Source organism: Mauremys mutica, chromosome 12 (assembly GCF_020497125.1).
Source record: "Mauremys mutica isolate MM-2020 ecotype Southern chromosome 12, ASM2049712v1, whole genome shotgun sequence".
Taxonomy (NCBI): Eukaryota; Metazoa; Chordata; order Testudines; family Geoemydidae; genus Mauremys; species Mauremys mutica.
Genome location: NC_059083.1, coordinates 35,082,961 through 35,103,043, shown reverse-complemented (window position 1 = coordinate 35,103,043; position 20,083 = coordinate 35,082,961). Strand labels below are relative to the sequence as shown.

The following is a 20,083-nucleotide window of genomic DNA, read 5'->3' as shown; positions in this document are numbered from 1 at the left end:
AGTCAACTTGGACCCTGATGTTCTGAACAGGCCCCTTGGCGGGGGTGGGAGGGAAACACTCCCCCATTTCTGAACCAGGAAACACCCCCCTGGGCAGGGCTGGGAAAACTGACCAGACTCCCAGTGCTGGAGCCTGACCCCACTGGCCAGAGGCTGCTGTGAAATATGCAGGGAAGCTGTTGGGATTCCTGTCCCTGTCCCCGGCTCAGAGCTCTGCTTCCCGGATCAGCCTGTGGCTGGCAGGCGTGTGGGAAATGAGAAGACCCTGCCCTGCTCCGTGTGCTGGGGGGACAAGGAGCTCTCACCTTCTCCCCACCCCCTGAAGCCTCCTAGCTGCCCTGAGCAGGCTGGGGGTGGGATTCTGCTACTCTGGCTTTCCCAGAGTTTCCATTTTATTGACCTTTCTCCCCCATGAATTGTGGCTGGGGCAGCAGGTGCTGAGTGGGGGACTCTTGTTGTTCCAGATGCCGGTGACCTTCGAGGAGGTGGCTGTGTATTTCACCCAGGGGCAGGGGGCTCTGCTGGACCCCGCTCAGAGAGCCCTCTACAGGGACGTCATGCAGGAGAACTACGAGACGGTGACCTCGCTGGGTAAGGAATTCCTGTGTCTCAGCTATTAGAAGCCATGGGGTCTGCATGTCTGACTCTGGTCAGTTGGATTGTGGGGGAGGGTCGCGTAGTCCCCAGCTCCAGTGTGAAAGAGACTTTCATCTCCATACCCCCTCTAGTGAGATAGGGGAATCAGAAACGTCAGAGCATAACAGTTGCCTCAGTGTTCCCTCTAATTTTTCCCACTTCTGAGTGGAATGAATTTTGTTACGTGCACCAATATGGAGGTGACGTGTGACACATCTTGTGGCGGGGGTAGGGCCAAGGGGTTCAGAGTGTGGGAGGGGGCTCAGGCCTGGGGCAGAGGGTTGGGGTGCAAAGCTGTGAGGGCTCTGGCTGGGGGTGGGGTCTCTGGGGTTAGGCTGGGAATGAGGGGCTTAGGGCTAGGACAGAGGGTTGGGATGCGAGGGGGTGAGGACTCTGGCTGGAGGTGCGGGCTCCAGGGTGGGACCAGGAATTATGGAGTCACCCGCACCTGTTTTCCATTCCCAACTGCCATTAGCCGTTACTCCAAGCATGGGGTTGAGTTCCTGACCATCTTGGCTAATAGCCCTAGCTGGACCTATTCTCCGTGAAGTTTTCCAGTTCTTTTTTGAACCCAGTTATACCTTTTTTGGCCATCACAACATCCGTCAACAATGAGTTCCACAGGCTAACTGTGCGTTGTATGAAAAAATACTTCCTCTTGTGTGTATTAATCTGGTACAGAGGCTGAAGTTACAGACTACAATCAGTAGCTCTGCTATTTCATATTTGAGTTCCTTCAGAACTCTTGGGCGAATACCACCTGAGCCTGGTTCCTTATTACTGTTTAATTTATCAGTTTGGTCTAAAACGTCTTCTGTTGAAACATCAATGTGGGACAAATATGGGCTTCAAAGATGTCCCCCAAAAAGAATAGCTCTGATGTGGGTGTCTCCCTACACCTTCTGCAGTGAAGATCAATGCAAAAAATTCATTCATCTTCCCCACAGTGGCTTTGTTTTCATAGAGTCTTTGTCATCTAGTGGCCCCACTGCCTGTTCAGTAGGCTTCCTCCTTCACATATCCTTAAAAACAAAATTACTGTTAATTTTTGCATCTTTAGCAAGTTGTTTCTCTTAATCCTTTCTTGGCCTTGTACTTGCCTGAGTTTGCGCTCCTTCCTGTTATCCCTACCAGGATTCCTAAATTTGGAAGTATGGTATTTTGCCTCTAATGGCCTCTGTTTCTCTGCTGTTTAGCCATGGCAGCATTTTTTTGGTCTTCCTACTGTGTTTTTAAGTAGTCTCCATGTTGCTTGCAGGCATTTTACCTTGGGGACTGCTCTTTTTAATTTCTGTCTGTCTAGCATCCTCATTCTTGTGTAGTTTCCCTTGTTAAAGTTAAATATTACTATGGTGGGTCCAAATGCTTGTTGACTCTCTCAAAGAATTCTAATAGATTGGTGAGGCATGATTTCCCTTTACAAAAGATGTGTTGACTCTTCCCCAACATACTGTGTTCATCTACGTGTCTGTTAATTCTTTCCTTTACCATAGTTTCAACCAATTTGCCCTGTACTGATGTTAGACTTCTTGGTGTTTTCCCTCCTATAAGGATATTCAATTTAATTACATTACAGGTCACTTTTACTGAACGGTTCAGCTATAGTTACCACTTGGACCAGACCCTGTACTCCACTTAGGACTAAATCAAGAATTGCCTCTCCCCTGATGGGCTTGAGGACTAGCTGCTCCAAGAAGCAATAATTTATGGCAGTGGTTCTCAAATGTTTTTTTTCGTGGACCATTTGAAAATTGCTGAGGGTCTCGGCGGACCACGTAATGATCTTTCCAAATGTTGATTGTACCATTATCTATTGTAAAGCGCTTTGGATCAAAGCGCTATATAAAAAAACCCTTATTAATAATTAACAATCCCTCTTACATGCATATTATCTGCACACAGGGCTCAGCTTTAAGATGCTAAACAAATCTGTGAGTCAACTAGAAATAGTCATGCTCTCATTGTAAATATTACTGCAATATTTTCTGATACTGGAAAGGAGAGTAAAAGGCATTCGCTCAGGCTTATGCAATTTCTCTGAAATGTCCACTCTAAATTTGATTAATACTTCACCCACATAGAACATTAAAAATAAGTAACAACATGACACAAAGAGCAAAAAAAAATCACAAACAAAGCAGTAACAACACTGAAAATACGAAGTAAAGTAAAATATCAAGTGATGGGTATTTTAAATGATTGTTTAGGACCCACGCTGTGCAAATGCAACAGAGCCCTGTAGAAACAGGCAAAGTTCTCCTGGTTGCACAGTGTGTGCATCACCAACTCAAAAACTCACAGTGGACTCATTGAGTTTTTATAGGCCCTGGAGCACATTAACACATGGCTTGGAATTTGCAGACAGATCTCTGCTTCAAAGAGCTTGCAAATAAGGTCTTGATCTTACAAAACACCTAGCAGCACCCCCACCAAACCTACTGCTGCTTGCTACATAAGAGTCAATGGGAGTTCTCTTAGACTTAGAGCAGTGGTTCCCAAACTTTTAACAACCCACGAACCCCTTTCACTAAAATGTCAAGTCTCGCGAACCCCTCCTAAAAATGAATATTTCCAGGGATTTTCTCCCTTACCTGAGCATAAATTATAAAAGCAGTGATCTTGGAAATATAAAATTTGGTTTTATGACATGCTCATTGCACACTATTTATTATTAATTATTATTTATCATTACGATATTTTTATTACATTATGAAAATGGCAACACTCTTCCAAGATCTCACTTTTGTCGCTTGTATCACTTTGAATAAGCCTGTTATAAGACAAGGCTCCTATGTTTCATCGAGGAGTATCAGATGTGAAAGAGCATGAAGATATTTAAGAAGCCAACTCAAAGAGTTCCTCCTACACAAGCATTCAGGTCTTGAGCAGTCCAGGCAAACAATGCACATTACAACAGAGCTTAAACTCGTTCTTCATAATAATTTTAAAACAATACTATCAGCCTATTTAATTTAAAAAACAGTAAAAAAATAAAATAAAAAAAAATGTCTACCTCCCTTTCCATTTCTTATAAGGAGTCTTGAAGTTTAAATCTCAGTGTGGTGGATGTGCTTGCTTTGATCTGCATAGCTCTTGGAAGTCCTCGGGGCTCGGGCTGCTGGCTCTGTGCTGCTCGGGGTCCCTAGGGACAGCTTTGTCTGCCATTAAGGAATTTTTCCCTGAGAATCCTCTGTAACATTTTGCAATCCCCCAGGGGTTCACGAACCCCAGTTTGGGAACCACTGGCTTAGAGAGAACTATCCACGGACCACCTGAATGAACTCACAATTTGAGAACCTCTGATTTATGGTGTCTAGAAATTTTCTCTCTGAATCACCCTGAGGTGACATTTTCTCTCTGAATCACCCTGAGGTGACATTTATCCTGTCAATAGGAAGATGGATGAACTCACCCATTATTTTGCATTTTCTGACCTCCCTTAGCATATCACAGTCACTGTCACTATCCTGGTCAGGTGGTTAATAGCATATTCCTACCGTTATACTCCTATTATTCAAGCATGCAATTTCTATGCATCATTTACAGTTGGATTCATTTTAGATATTCACCCTATTTGACTCTGGTTTTTTTATTTATCATGTGATAGCACCATTGCCCCACCAGTGTGACCTACTCTATTATTCCTCTATATTTTGTACCCTTGTATTACTATGTCCCATTGATTATCCTCATTCCACTGCTTTTCCGGAACACCTGTTATATCAATAACCTCGTTTAACCCGGGCACTCTAGTTCAGCCATACTAGTATTTGTAGACTTCGAACATTTGTATGTAAGCATTTGTATGTTTTCTCAATATGCTTGCCTTCAGGTGTTATGTTTCAATAGGACATTTTTGTGCATAACTGTTCCTCTCTAGCTCCAATCGGTACTTTACCAATTCCTTCCCTAGCCTCAGTACTAGGATATAGAGTCACCCTGTCAGGGTTCCCTCCCCACTCTGAACTTTAGGGTACAGATGTGGGGACCCGCATGAAGACCCCCTAAGCTTATTTCTACCAGCATAGGTTAAAAACTACCCTATTCCTTGGATTAAGTAACGCTGCCACCACCAAGTGATTTAAACAAACATTTAGGGAGGGCCGCTTGGAGCCCTACCTTCCCCAAATATCCCCCCAAGCCCCGACACCCCCTTTCCTGGGGAGGCTTGAGAAGAATATCCTCACAAATTGGTACAGGTGAACACAGACCCAAACCCTTGGATCTTAAAACAATGAAAAATCAACCAGGTTCTTAAAAGAAGAATTTTAATTAAAGAAAAGGTAAGAGAATTACCTCTGTAAAATCAGGATGGTAAGTACTTTACAGACTAACAAAAGACTCAAGAATATAGAGGATCTTCCCTCTAGGCAAAACCTTAAAGTTACAAATCCAGGGATAAGCCTCCCTCTAGACAAAACATCCTTCTAGACCAGGAAAATCACCAGCCAAAATAAAAGTAATTCCCTTATTATTACTTACTAAATTCTAATGGAGTTGGATTGCTTGCCTTCTTGATCTGTCTCCGGCAAGCACACAGAACAGACAGACAAAGAACAGACAAAACAAAGACTTTTCCCCCTCCCCAGATCTGAAAGTGTCTCGTCCCCTTATTGGTCCTTTTGGTCAGGTGCCAGCTAGGTTACCTGAGCTTCTTAACCCTCTACAGGTAAAAGGATTTTGTGCCTCTGGCCAAGAGGGATTTTATAGTACTGTATACAGGAAGGTGGTTAGCCTTCCCTTCATATTTATGACACACCCCTTTAATAAATTCATCCTTAAGAGATGCTTCTGCCTGAACTGTTTCCTCCTCCGCACTTGTCCGCTTTTCCCCAGCCCTTAGTTTGAAAAACCCTCTACCACCATTTTAATGTGACATGCCAGCAGTCTGGTTTCATTTGGGTTTAGTGGGAGCCCATCCATCTTATAAAGTCTCTTCCTTCCCCGGTTCATAATGAAGCTAAATCTCTCCTTCCTACGCCATCATCTGTTGAGACCCTGCAGTTCTGCCTGTCTTCCTGGCCTTGCGCGTGGAACCGGAAGCATTTCAGAGAATGAATTCTAATCTCTTACCTATCGGACGACCTTTGGCCTCCATGAACCGTATCCTAACTTTCCTGTGTGTCATTGATACCTACATGTACCATGACCATCGGCTCCTCCCCAGCACTGCTTGTAAGTCTCTCTGGATGTGTTGTCCCCCAGAGCACACAGATCTTGGGACATCTCCCCACATGTCTGCCTTTCCCAAGGTTGTTGAGTGACCCTGTCCCCCCATCTGTTTGCATTCCACATCCCCACCCCTTCCAGCATAGCTCAGGGTCAGGTTAAACTCAGGGAATGCATTTTGTGACAGATACTCTACCAATGCTACATGCACCCTGATCTGGTCTGATTTCACCCTCTGTGCAGGATTCCCCATTCCCAAACCTGAACTGATCGCCCGGCTGGAACGAGGGGAAGAGCCGTGGGTCCCAGATCTCCAGGCCACGAAGGAAAGGGAGAGCCCGAGGGGCACCTGCACAGGTGAGGGGTCAGGGAAACTGAGACAGAAACATCTGGCAAGTGAAGGAAAAACTGGGACTCCCAAAATGTGCGGTGAGTGAGAGCCCTCAGTTCTGGTGTCATATCATCCCAGCAAATGTCAGTCACGGCTTCCCACCCATCCTGTTAGCTGTCGGGAATTTCCTCCCTGACTTTATTTACCTGGGAGTGTTTGGGTGGGATGTGGAGGCAGAATCCGACGTCTCCCAACAGTCACTGTGTTGTGTTTTCCCTCTTCGCTATTCCTCTTTCTGTCCTTTCTCCCCGGTACAGGCAGTAACTCCTGGGTTCTCTCTCTCCCAGCAGGTGATAGGACAGTGAGTGAGAACAAGGAGGAGAATCAGCAGCAGGAAGGTCCTGGGAAAGTGGAACCGCAGGAGACGTTTTTGAGAAGAGCTGAAGGGAATTTTTCCCAGGACTTGGAACAGGGAAAAGTCTGGGGAGATCCACACAGATCAGAGATGCAGGTGGGAAATTATCCCAGGAGGAAACTGGATGAATCCATTCAATATGGGACAACATGCAAAGATCCCAAGGAAACCACAGCCCAGCAGACATATCACAGGGAAGAGAAACCCTATAAACACCTAGAGAGTAGGAAGAGATTCAATATGAGTAGAAACCTTGTTACACTTCAGAGAAACCACTCAGGTGAGAAACCGTATAAATGCTTGGACTGTGGGAAAACCTTCAGTAAGAGCTCAGGCCTTGTTAAACATGGCAGAATGCACATGGGGGAGCGACCTTATAAATGCCTGGACTGTGGGAAAACCTTCATTCAGAGCTCAGATCTTATTATACACCAGAGGCTGCACACAGGAGAGAGACCTTATAATTGCCTCGAGTGTGGGAAAAGATTCAACGTGAGATCAAACCTTATTAAACATCAGCAAAAACACACAGGAGGGAAACCCCATATTTGCATGGATTGCGGGAAATGTTTCAGTCACAGCTCCTACCTTATTACGCATCAGAGACTGCACACGGGAGAGAGACCCTATAAATGTCTTGAGTGTGGGAAAAGCTTCAGTAACAGTGCACACCTTATTAAACATCGCCGAATTCACACAGGAGAGAGACCCTATAAATGTCTTGAGTGCAGGAAAAGTTTCAATCAGAGCTCACACCTTACTGTACATCAGAGAACACACACAGGGCAAAAACCCCATACATGTTTGGACTGTGGGAAAAGTTTTAGTCAGAGATCGGTCCTTCTTAGACATCAGCGAATCCATACAGGAGAGAAACCCTATACGTGTTTGGACTGTGGGAAAAGTTTTAGTCAGAGATCATCCCTTCTTACGCATCAGAGAATCCATACGGGAGAGAAACCCCATACTTGTTTGGACTGTGGGAAAAGATTCATTCAGAAATCACACCTTACTACACATCAGACAATCCACGTGGGAGAGAAAACCCATAAATGTTTGGACTGTGGGAAAAGCTTCAGTAACAGTTCCTACCTCACTAAACACCGGAGAATCCATAAGAGTGGGATACCCTAGAAATACGCCAGTGGTGGAAAAAGATTCAGTAGGAACTCACACATCAGAGAATTCCCACAAGGAGAGATTTTCGACTTTTTAAAAGACCTTTAATAAAATTGAATCACAAAACGCAGTGAAAACAAGAAAAAGAAATGATGGATTTGAACCCATAGAAGAGTTGATAGTCACTGAGCAGACAGTGGATGCAGTTCCAGGATTCCTAGCTAATGGCTCTTTAGGAGCACAATTAAAATTGCCCCCTGCCAACATGAAAATCTCACTTCTCCAACAATGTGCTAAAAGAGCACCCAAGCTCTGAAAAATCCCCCACACCTGGTCTTTCCCTACAGAAGCAGCAGACTGTCTGTGATCCCAGTGCAGCAGCGTCTGCCTCCCAGCAGCTCACTGGGCATCTGGTAGGGTGTGCCTGATTTGATTGTACTTCCTGATTGGTGAAGGGGTGGAGCTAGCTACTACATGACCTAGCAACAGCCTGAGCTTGCTAGAGGCTCAATGTCCCATGTCTGTAGCTGCATTTGGTCCTGCTTCTTGCTTTCTGCTTCTACTTTTCCACACTCTGCTCCTGTGCTCAGTTGCCTGCTTCAGTTAGAATCATAGAAAATTAGGGTTGGAAGAGACCTCAGGAGGCCATCCAGTCCAACCCCCCGCTCAAAGCAGGTCCAACCCCAACGAAATCATCCCAGCCAGGGCTTTGTCAAGCCAGGCCTTAAAAACCTCTAAGGATGGAGATTCCACCACCTCCCTAGGTAACCCATTCCAGTGCTTCACCGCCCTCCTAGTGAAATAGTGTTTCCTAATATCCAACCTAAACCTCCCCCACTGCAACTTGAGACCATTGCTCCCTGTTCTGTCATGTGCCACCACTGAGAACAGCCAAGCTCCATCCTCTTTGGAACCCCCCTTCTGGTACTTGAAGGTGTTACGTTGCACTCCATATTCTTTATAGAAATATGCATATGAATATGAATGTAACGTAACTGGAATAGGCTTTATGCAAAATGTGTGATGGGACGTACCATTGGAAAGGTTATAATCTGCTGAATGTGTTCATCCTCTTTGTATGCATGTATCATTCCTATATCTGAAGTTAGAAATATGAAGTAGAAATCTACAGTCCTATTGTAGTTATGCTAAGTGGGGGCCATTAATGGTACTTCAGGAACTTGATGACTCTTTAGCGAGAAACAATGGGCTGTGAATGGATTTGTTTCCCTGTAAGTCTGTTGGACGCCTGTGAGGAGGAGGGGCAATGTGAAGACGTGTCTGTGTCACGTGATGCTGGAATCCATCTAGGATTTGATATTTTTCCACAAGGCTGGGGTGGGGGGATGTTTAAACAAAGAGACAAAAGATTCCCGCCTTCGGCCAAATCTATATAAGGGTGTGAAGCAAGACAGAGAGAGGGTCGTGAGGAGACCCCTGCTTACCACCCAAAATGTCTGCTGGAACTAAGAGAGACTGAACAGGGGGAAGGATTGAGCCTGGGCTAGAAATGAGTCTAGTCTATGAAAGCAGCTTATTGGAACATCTTTGAGGGTGAGATATTACATGTAACTAGTTTCTTAGTGTATTAAGCTTAGCCTGGCGTGTTTGTTTCAATTTGCTTAGTAACCTGCATTGTTTTGTCTGTTATCTCTTTTGACCACTTAAATCAGACGTTGGCAAACTACGGCCCACGGGCCACATCCGGCCCGTGGGACTGTCCTGCTGAGCTCCTGGCCGGGGAGGCCCCTCCCCTGCTGTCCCCCCTCCCCCACAGCCTCAGCTCAGTGCATTGCCAGCGCTCTGCCCCGCTGCTCCTGCCGGGCAGTGCGGCAGCATGGTTGGCTCTGGCATGGTAAGGGGGTGGGGAGTGGGGATCGGTTGGATGGGGTGTCAGGGAATGGGGAACAGGGGGACTGGATAGGCATGGGAGTCCAGGGTGTGGGGGTGTGGATAGGAGTCAGCGCAGTCAGGGGACAGGGAGCAGAGGGGGTTGGATGGGTCAGGGGTTCTGAGGGAGGGGCAGTCAGGAGACAGGGAGCAGGGGGTGGTTGGATAGGCCTGGGAGTCCCAGGGGGCCTGTCGGGGGGTGGGAGTGTGGATAGGGGTTGGGGCAGTCAGGGAACAGGAAACGGGGGGAAGTTGGATGGGGCAGAGGTTCAGGGGGGTTGGGACGGTGAACAAGGGGGGTTGGATCGGCGTGGGAGTCCCAGGGGGCCTGTCGAGGGCATGGGTGTGGACAGGGGTCGGGGCAGTCAGGGGACAGGGAAAAGGGGATGTTGGATGGGGGGGTGAGGTCCCGGGGGAGAGTTAGGGGAGGGGGCGGTCAGGGGACAAGGAGCAAGGGGGGTTGGATCAGTCGGGGATTCTGAGGGGGGCAATCAGGGGGCAGGAAGTGGGAGGGGTGGATAGGGGACAGGGATCCCGTTTGGGGAGGCACAGCCTTCCCTACCTGGCCCTCCATATAGTTTGCAATCCCGATGTGGCCCTTGGGCCAAAAAGTTTGCCTGCCCTGACTTAAATCCTACTTTTTATACTTAATAAAATCACTTTTGTTTATTAATAAACCCAGTGTAAGTAATTGTTACCTGGGGAGTAAACAGTCTGTGCATGTCTCTCTTTACCTCGAGAAAGAGGGTGAATAATGTGAACTTATACTGTATAAAACTTCACACAGTGTAAGATGGATTTAACCGGGGTTCAGGTCCCATTGGGGCTGTGCACTGGGGCACCGAGGTATGTCCCTTTAATTGAGTCACCCCAGAGATGAGCTGATTTCAGTGTCTGTATTCTGCAGAGGGGTGTGGCTGTATCTCTGTGTCTGTGCTGGAGGGTCTGGCTCAGCAAGGCAGAGACAAGAGGTGCCCATGGTGGCAGAAGGGTTAGGCTCAGTGGTATCTCAGTGCATCAAGTGACAGTCCCAAGGGGGTCCCGATGAGAGAACCCATCACAAAAGGCAGCTATCAAATCCCCCCAACTCTTCTGTTCTGCGGACCAAATAATCCCAGTTCGGTCAGCCTCTCCTTGTAAGTCATGTGCCCCAGCCCCCTAATCATTTTCATTGTCCTCCGCTGGCTCTCTCCAATTGGTGCACATCCTTTATGGGGCGGGAGGGGGCAAACCTGAATGCAGTACTCCAGACGTGGCCTCACCAGTGCCGAATAGAGGGGAATAATCAATTCCCTCGATCTGCTGGCAATGCTCCTACTAATGCAGCCCAATATGTCATTAGCCTTCTTGGCAACAAGGGCACACTGCTGACTCATATCCAGCCTCTCATCCACTTTAATCCCCAGGTCCTTTTCTGCAGAACTGCCGCTTAGCCACTTTTCCTTGTTGAACCTCCAGTTTGTCTAGTTCATTGCAACCCCTGCCTCTGCTTCCTGACCATGCTTCCGGCTCACGCATTGACTCTGGCTTTCAGCTTTCACTCTTGGCTCTGTGATGGATGTAGGGAACAGATATGCCTTTGAATGATTAATAGCTACTCATTCTTTCTGGCTCCCCAAAATTAGAAAAATTGTCCGCCTCTGTTTATCCCAAAATAGGATCCACCCAAGAAGAAAAGACAATAAGAAAACGGTTCACGTTATATGAGACACCTTGTCTAAGAACGCAGAGATCAGCCAAGGCTGGGAGTTCCTCTCCCCAGAAATAGAAACTGAAATATCTAAAGGAGACTATTGTTAATCTCCTAGACAAGAATATTTCATAATTTCCTTCTGTATACACCTCTTTCTCCCTCCCAACCTAGCTAAAAGGAACTCCAATTTACCAAACTATGGTCACACCCTGCTTGCCTATGCAAAGTGTTTTCACCCGAAAGTATAAACTATACATCATTTTCCTAAATCAAATACACTGTGAATCATCTCTGTCCCCCCAACTTAAAATCCACACCTTTGTTTGCATTGTGATTGCAACTCAGATCTACATCCTTCCATATGTGGAAAACGTCTCTTGTTCTGTTGTATGTCCTAAATAAGGTGAAATTATTATGTACAATCAAAGAATGTATGGAGTATGTCCTCCAAATTTAGAAGAGTATAAAGGTTTTGTTGGTTTTCACGGTAAATGTTGCACTCTAGGAATCATCTGGCACAAGGAAGAAGAAATGTAAAAAGATATAAACCAGGGTATCACTTTGGCATATTAAGAGAAATTGCTTAAAAAGGGGTGTCGCAATCGATAGGAGGGGCTAATGATGAAATACAATTCCTGAAACAATCAACTGTATAAAGCTGCTGATAAAAAAGGATTGAGGAAATTCATGCTACACCAATGCCATCTCCTGGATACCAATGGAAGCAGCAAAGAAAAAACCTAAGCACTCATTTGACCTGAGTCCCGTTGGAATAAGTTTTGTGTGGCCCATTTCCCAGTGGTGCTGGAACAACTTTTAGGGTGGGGGTGCTGAGGTGTACCCCCCTTACCCCATCTGTACCCCTCACCACCCCATGCCACTGACAGCTCCCTGACCTGAGAGCCAGGGGAGCAGAGCTGGTAGCTCCGGCCCAGGGCTGGGAGCTGCGGATGGGGGTGTGGAGACAAGAGACCAGCTTGGGCAAAGGGCTCCGTGTACCAGTTTTATACCAGAACGAATCACACACGGAGACAGTGTCACTGAGCAACGTGCCTGGGCAGCCTCTCTAGGACCAGGCAGGACCCATCACTCCTGTGTCCCTGATAATATGGGGGACTCTCTGGAACAACGCCCAGTCTTCACTGAAACCCCCCTTCCCTGGGATCTGCTCCCCTCCTTTCTGTCCCCATTGACCCTTTGGCTTCTATGCAGAGCACCTACATAGCGCTGGGAGAAGCGGCCCTGCCCAGGGGCGGTGGGGCCCCAGGAGGCAGGGGCTGGGGCAGAGGCTGCATTGAGCTGAGTTGATCGCTAGGACCCAGGAGCAGCCGGGAGGCGGCTCCGGGCAGCGAGCGCTGGGCTCCGGCCCGGCCGCAGGAAGTGACTCGCAGCCGCTGCGGTGACTCTGGCTCCCAGGCTCCTGGCGAGATCCCCGAGCCCCGGGGGGCGGCTGGTGCTGGGAGCCCGGAGCCCTGGCTGCAGCCGGGAGAGGGGAATCTCCAGCAGGGCCCTTCCCGCTGCTCCCCCCCAGGAGCCTCTCCCAGGGCAGAGCCCCCAGCCCGGCCCGGCCCCTGCCCCGGTGGGCCCCGCTCGGAGGGAAGGTGAGAGAGACCCGCCCCCCCCCCGGCACCCCCGGGCTGCAGGGGGAGGTTTGGCCCCAGGCTGCTCCCCGCGGAGCTGGCTGCGATTCCCGCCCGGGCCCGGGAGCGGTGTCCGCACTGCGAGGAACTGGTGGCTGCAGCAGGAATGTTTCTGACCCCCGTTCCCAGAATCTTTAAGCCAAGTAAGCGCAGGGTGAAGGGCAGTAGCTTCAGCAGATGTTACTGAGCATGCTCAGTACACGCTAGGTAGCAAACCCCTACGGGGAGCAGTTTCTTGCGCTGCTGGCTGGAGTAGCAGGAAACTCGGGGTGGGGGGATACTGAGAAGGAAAGCGGAGGTGGGGGGGGTGTAGGGGTGCAGACGGGGGAAAAGGCAGAGCCAGGGGGCAGGGAGAAGAGAAGGGGGAGGGGAGAGACACAAGGTAACTCCCCCGCCCCATGGGGCAGGCGATGGGGAGGGGCTGCCCTGCCCAGCAGCCAGAGGGGAATTTTTCCCCCTAGAACCGGTCAAACCAGCAGTGGGGCAGGGGACTATCCCCTCAGGGTTCAGAAGCTACAAGGCAAATATCCAGCTCCCCCTCCCCCCTGCTCCCAGTGTATTATTTTCAGACACACCCGTGCTGGTGGGGTCTGTGTCTCCAGAGTGTTGGGGGCTGCCCAGGGCCCTGGTCTGATTTCTGGGCAGGATTCAGATCTCAGCCATACCAGAGTCAGACCAGAGTCACTGCTGGCTCTGGCAGGGGGTGAGTGCGGATGGGCCAATGGGATCAGCCTCTGCCTGCTCCTGGGGGCTGCAGGGGCAGGACAGGGAGGCTCAGGCATTACCTGCTGCCACCAGAGGGCTCTGGCTATTGCTCAGGGAGAGGAGGCGGCTGGTGTGTGTCTCTCTGCTCCTGATATTAGAGCCCTTGAATTGAGCTGCCTGGGTCAGATGCTGCTGCCTTCTCTGCCTGAGAGCCCAGAGTGTGACACTGCTGCTCCCCAGCTGGGGCTGTGCCAGGGACAGACCTTCATTAAAGTCCCCTCCTCTGTGCCCAGCACTGGTGGGGACTTTCACTGTTCCTGGCACCAGCCCCTGGGGCAGCCCCGGGTTCTGCCCACACCAGCCCCTGAGCCGCAGCCTGCAGGTGATGGGGAGACCCGGGGAAAAGGGCTGGGGCTGGGCAGGACAGTGACTCTGCACAAAGGGCCCTGTTCAGGGACCTGCTGGTGAGTTTGTACCAAAGCGGGAGGGGCTCCCTATGGGTCTGCGGGTCCCAGAGCTGCTGCCCTCAGTGACACAGGCAGTTAGCAGTTGCAGCAACCACATCTCTACTGGAGAGGAAACACCCATGTACGTGGGCCAGTAACCAGTTTTCCCAGGCAGAGGGGAGGGGGGAGAGGGGTGGAGACAGTGAATAAGTCAGAGTGAGGTTCCCAGGTCTGCCCAGATCCATTCCCTGCATCACCCTGTGGAGACAAGGTCGGTCAGGTAATATCGTGTATTGGAGCAACTTCTGTAGGTGAGAGAGACGTGCTTTCTAGCCATACAGCTCTTCTGCAGGGCTGGGAAAGGTACTCGGAGTGTCACAGCTAACTACAAGATGGAATAGATTGTTCACCGTAAATAGGCAACACATAGTCTAAGGCAGGGGTAGTCAGTCGGCGAACTGCGGGCCAAATCCAGACCACTGGACACTTTTGAACAGACCCTGAAATCTCTATTATTACTAGTGTTCTTGTTAGTTTTGTATTATTTCTTCTGCAATCCAGACCTTGACCAAGAAATTTGGACACTGACCAAGGGTAGTTAGTTATTTTTAGTCTAAGGGACCATTCAAGGTGAAGTGGCCTGTTAACACAGGACAAAAAAGGAGGGAATTAGTGGGTTGCAGATTATTGTAATCAGCCAATAATCCAGTGTCTTTATGAAGACTGCAAAGAGTCCTGTGGCACCTTATTGACCAACAGACGTACTGGAGCATGAGCTTTCACTTTGTCGGATGCATGTGACATGTGGGTATTCACCCATGAAAGCTCATGCTCCAATACGTCTGTTAGTCTGTAAGGTGCCACAGGACTCTTTGCTGCTTTTACAGATCCACACTAACACGGCTACCCCTCTGATACTTTATGAAGACTGATTTTTAGTATCTAGTGGAGTTATTAATTTAAGTTCCCAGGTATCTTTTGAAGATGTTGTGCAGGTTTCCGTTGAGGATGAGGGCTGAGAGGTCAGATATGGAGTGATCACTCTGTGACAAGTTTTCACCCACTGGTGATAGGGTGTTTTTGTCTTTTATCACGTTTAGTGTGAGTTCGTTTGAGAGTGTAGTGATTGTCTGGTTTCACCCACATAGTTTTTATTGGAGCATTTATGCACTGGATAAGGTGCACCCCATGTTGTGATAGGCGTATGTAGGACCCATGGATCTTGAAAGCTGTGTTGGAGGGAGATGTTGATCACTGTAGCAGCGGAGATATGGCTGCAGGTTTTGCATCTGTTGTTTTGGCAGGGTCTGCTGCTGCTTTGAATTGCTGCGATTGACTTCTCAGGGACTGTGATTAGGAGGAAAGAGAGTCAAAAACAGTTTGTGTGTCTGCTGAGTCACCAGTCTGCTGGGGGGACCCACTGCCTTGGAGATAAAATCAGTGAATCCACCAAAGTAGCTTCTCTGTTTCTGATTTTTTTTAGTGTTTGGCTCAGAGACTTTGTACAGTCAGTTGCTTGGCTGCCCTTTGGTTCATTCTGAAATCTATGCGAGAGATCAAATAACCAAGACCAGTCAGGTTGGTTGCTCTTAGCCAATGATAATATAGTACAGGGAAAAAAGGGTTCTGCACAATACCAGTCTCCGGGAAGTCGTCACATGTGTTACGTTCACCTCGCACACAAGGTGTACAAAGTGACAACTCTAATGCCATCTCTTTATACATGTGTATAGGTAAATGTACACAGTACATCAGGGGTTCTCAACCTTTCTCTTTCTGAGCCCCTCCCATGTTATAAAAACTCCATAGAATATCAGGGTTGGAAGGGACCTCAGGAGATCATCAAGTCCAACCCCCTGCTCAAAGCAGGGCCAATTCCCAGATTTTTACCCCAGTTCCCCAAATGGCCTCCTCAATGGATTGAACTCACAACCCTGGATTTAGCAGGCCAATGCTCAAACCACTGAGCTATCCCTCCCCCCACAGCCAACCTGTGCCACACTTACTGTTTTTCTACATATAAAAGCCAGGGCCGGCGCTAGTGGGTAGCAAGCCAGGAAATTACCTGGAGTCTCACACTGGAGGGGCCCCTGCAAAGTGAAGTAGTTCAGGTTTTGGCCTCAGGCCTGGAGGGCGGGTCTCGGGGCCCCAGGTTTCAGCACCATGCAGCACAGCTTTGGCTTTCTGCCCTGGGCCCCAACGAGTCCCTGCTTGTCGGCCCCCCTGAAACCTACTTGCAGACCCCTGGTTGGGAACTGCTGCTGCACGTCATCTGGTTCCGTCTCATTTCAATCAGCTTTTTACATTGTTTTTCTGGTACCGCGGTGAACTTTTTACCTCATGATTTCCAAGTACCACAGGGCGTGAAGGCATCTCCTAGGTTTGTAGGTAAAACCATTCTCTGTCTTGTCCTCTGCCCTTGAGACATTCTAGTATAGACCGGTGAGAATGACTTCCTACCTGTTGCTACTGTAAAATTTTCAAAGACCCTACTCCTGACAGTTTTCCAAATACTTCAGCTAACGCAAAGTTTTCTGCGCTACTTGACATGGGTGAACAGAATTATGGGGAGGGTGTAATAGATTCAGTGAAGATACCTTCCGGGTCTTTATTGAAATTATTCCTAGCACATATGTATTGGCTAACAACATCCACATTGCACTTCAAATTGTCTCGTATTCCCACGGGAGAGGGAAGGGAAATGGCTGTGATGGAGCCAGCTCAGGTAGGGGATTTTCAGGGAACTGCAGGGGGGTTGTTGTGGAGGGAGAGGGGCAGGAAACACACGGGGTGAGAGGCAAGGAGGGGACAGGGTGTGAAAAACCCGCTGGGACACGTTTAACTTGGAGCCTGATTTTCTGAACAGGCCCATTGGCCGGGATGTGTGGAGACGTTCCCCCGTTTCTGAACCAGGAACCCCTCCTCCCCCCTCTGCCTGGCAGGGCTGGGAAAACTGACCAAACTCCCAGTGCAGGAGCCTGACCCCACTGGCCAGAGGCTGCTGTGAAATACGCAAGGAAGCTGTTGGGATTCCTGTCCCTGTCCCCGGCTCAGAGCTCTGCTTCCCGCATCAGCCTGTGGCTGGCAGGCGTGTGGGAAATGAGAAGACCCTGCCCTGCTCCGTGTGCTGGGGAACAAGGAGCTCTCACCTTCTCCCACCCCCTGAAGCCTCCTGGCTGCTCTGAGCGGGGTGGGGGTGGGATTCTGCTTTTCTGTGCCTCCTCCTCCATGACTAGTGGGATTGTGGCTGGGGCAGCAGGTGCTGAGTGGGGAACTCTTGTTGTTTCAGATGCCAGTGACCTTCGAGGAGGTGGCTGTGTATTTCACCCAGGGGCAGGGGGCTCTGCTGGACCCCTTCCAGAGAGCCCTCTACAGGGACGTCATGCAGGAGAACTATGAGACAGTGACCTCGCTGGGTAAGGGATTCCCGTCCCCTTGGTTATTAGAAGCTGTGGGGTCTGTGTGTCTGACTCTGGTCAGGTTCTTCCCTGGTCAGTTAGATTTGAAGAGAGTGGGTTGCATAGTCCACACATCCATTCTGAAAGGGACTTCCGTCTCCATACCCCCTGCAGTCAAATCAGGGATTCATAAACGTAATGGACGTGCTAATTCATCCCCATTCCTTCTGCTTTCAAGGGAGCAGAAGCAGTGCATTTTCCTCTCTGCATTAGCTTTCCCTTACACCCTGTTCCCTTTTCTTCCTAGGACTTGGTCCATCCATGGGGAGGGCTCTGAAGGTTGAGAAATTAGCAGGAATTTAACACCAGAGCTGTTGCCGTTTTAGCAAGTCTCCCCCCATGCCCCCCCATGTCTCCTCCCCCACCAGCCCCACAGATGCTGAATGTTCCTACTGGGTTTCTGACAAATCTCTCCTACCCCAGGGGCTCAGTCACCCTGTTCCCATCTGTTCAGATTCCACATCCTCCTGCACAGCATGGGGCCATCTTAAAATCAGGGAATGTTCTTTGTGACACATCCTCTACCCATGCTCCATGATCTTGTCTGATTTCATTCGCTGAGCAGGATTTGCTGTTCCCAAACCTGACCTGATCGCCCAACTGGAACGAGGGGAAGAGCCGTGGGTCCCGGATCTCCAGGCCGCTGAGGAAAGGGAGAGCCAAAGAGGCACCCACACAGGTGAGGAGTCAGGGAAACTGACACAGAAAGTATCTGACAAATGAAGGAAAAAGCTGGGACTCCCAAAATTTTTCTGTGATGAGAACCCTCAGATCTGCCTCATCTCACCCAGGTCAGGGCTGCAGTCAGTGGGTGTCATATCATGAAGGCAAATATCAGTCACGGCTTCCTACCCACCCTGTTAGCTGTTGGGAATTTCCTCCCTGACTTTCCTTCTCTAAGGCTATGGCTACACTTGCACTTCAAAGCGCTGCCACGGCAGTGCTTTGAAGCGCTAAGTGTAGTCAAAGCGCCAGCGCTGGGAGAGAGCTCTGCCAGCGCTGTCCGTACTCCACCTCCCTGTGGGGAATAACGTACAGCGCTCCCAGCGCTGGGGCTTTGACCACACTGGCACTTTGCAACGCCGCAATTTGCAGCGCTGGAGAGGGTGTGTTTTCACACCCTGCTACAGCGCTGCAAATTTGCAAGTGTAGCCAAGGCCTAAGAGTGTTTGGGTGGGATGTGGAGACAGAATCCAATGCTCCATCTCCCCAGCAGTGATTGTGTTGTGGTTCCCAATGCTGAGGAGAAAGGGGAGCAGCGGTGACTCTTGTCTGGATTCTCTCTCTCCCGGCAGGCGATGAGACAGTGAGTGAGAATGAAGAGGAGAATCATCAATCTGAAGGTCCTGAGCAATTGGAACCCCTGGGGACCATTATTAAAACAGCTGATGGAAATTTTTCCCAGTGCTTGGAACAGGGGGAAGCCTGGGGAAATTGGCACAGGTCAGCGAAGCATCTGGGAAACCACCCAACGAAGAAAAGGAATGAATCCATTGAACGTGGGGCAGGATGCACAGATCCTAAGGAAACTACAGCCCAGCAGACAAATCCCAAGGAGGAGAAACTCTATAAATGCCTCGACTGTGGGAAAAGCTTCGGTGTGAGAACCAACCTTATTACGCATCAGAGAAACCACACGGGAGAGAAGCCCTATAAATGCTGGGAGTGTGGGAAAAGCTTCCATCAGAGCTCAAGCCTCACTAAACATCGGAGAATCCACACGGGAGAGAGACCCTATGAATGCCTCGACTGCGGGAAAAGATTCAGTGTGAGAACAAACCTTATTACGCATCAGAGACTGCACACGGGAGAGAAGCCCTATAAATGCTTGGACTGCGGGAAAAGCTTTAGTCAGAGCTCAAGCCTTACCAATCATCGGAGAATCCACACAGGAGAGACACCCTATAAATGCCTTGACTGCGGGAAAAGTTTCAAGGTGAAAACCAATCTGATTACACATCAGAGAAACCACACGGGAGAGAAACCCTACACGTGTTCGGACTGTGGGAAAAGCTTCAGCCAGAGCTCAAGCCTCACGAAACACTGGAGAGTCCACACGGGAGAGAGACCCCATACGTGCCTAGTGTGTGGGAAAAGTTTTAGCGAGAGCTCAACACTTATTAAGCATGGGAGAGTCCATACGCGGGAGAGTAACTCGAGTGTGGGAAGAGCTTGAATGAAAGATAAGCCATTGTTACGCATCGGGGAACCCACGCAGGAGAGAAACCCCATAAATGCTTGGACTGTGAGAGGCTTCAGTTGCGGATGAAACCTTACGAAACATCAGTGAATGCACAAGGGTGGGAGATCCTAGAAGTAACTTGGCTGTGGGAAAAGATTCAGAGCTCAGACATGATTACACAACAGATAATTCATGAGCGAGAGAAAGACCTTCAGTGTGGGGGAAGCTTCAACTGGTGCTCCTACAGTAGGGAGCATCATCAAATGCACACAGAGAAGAGTCCTGTTTGGAGCATTTTGAAAGCTGAAGACATCTAAGTGTAGCTAATTCCATGTTGGACATCAGAGACTCATTTGATGCTCCCGGAGTATCAGACACCCGCAAATCCATACAGGGAAG

General features: G+C 49.2%; 1 protein-coding gene across 1 annotated transcript; it reads left to right on the top strand.

Annotated features, from left to right (window-relative positions):
• The first annotated feature begins 539 nt into the window (after nt 1–539).
• On the top strand, nt 540–19,678 carry LOC123346698 (zinc finger protein 250-like). The gene is made up of 6 exons (XM_044984172.1): nt 540–591; nt 6,049–6,162; nt 6,484–7,682; nt 17,409–17,460; nt 18,068–18,181; nt 18,798–19,678. Exons 1-6 carry the CDS (start codon nt 558–560, stop codon nt 19,676–19,678), a joined length of 2,394 nt encoding a protein of 797 aa, XP_044840107.1. The 5' UTR covers nt 540–557.
• Nucleotides 19,679–20,083: the final 405 nt, after the last annotated feature.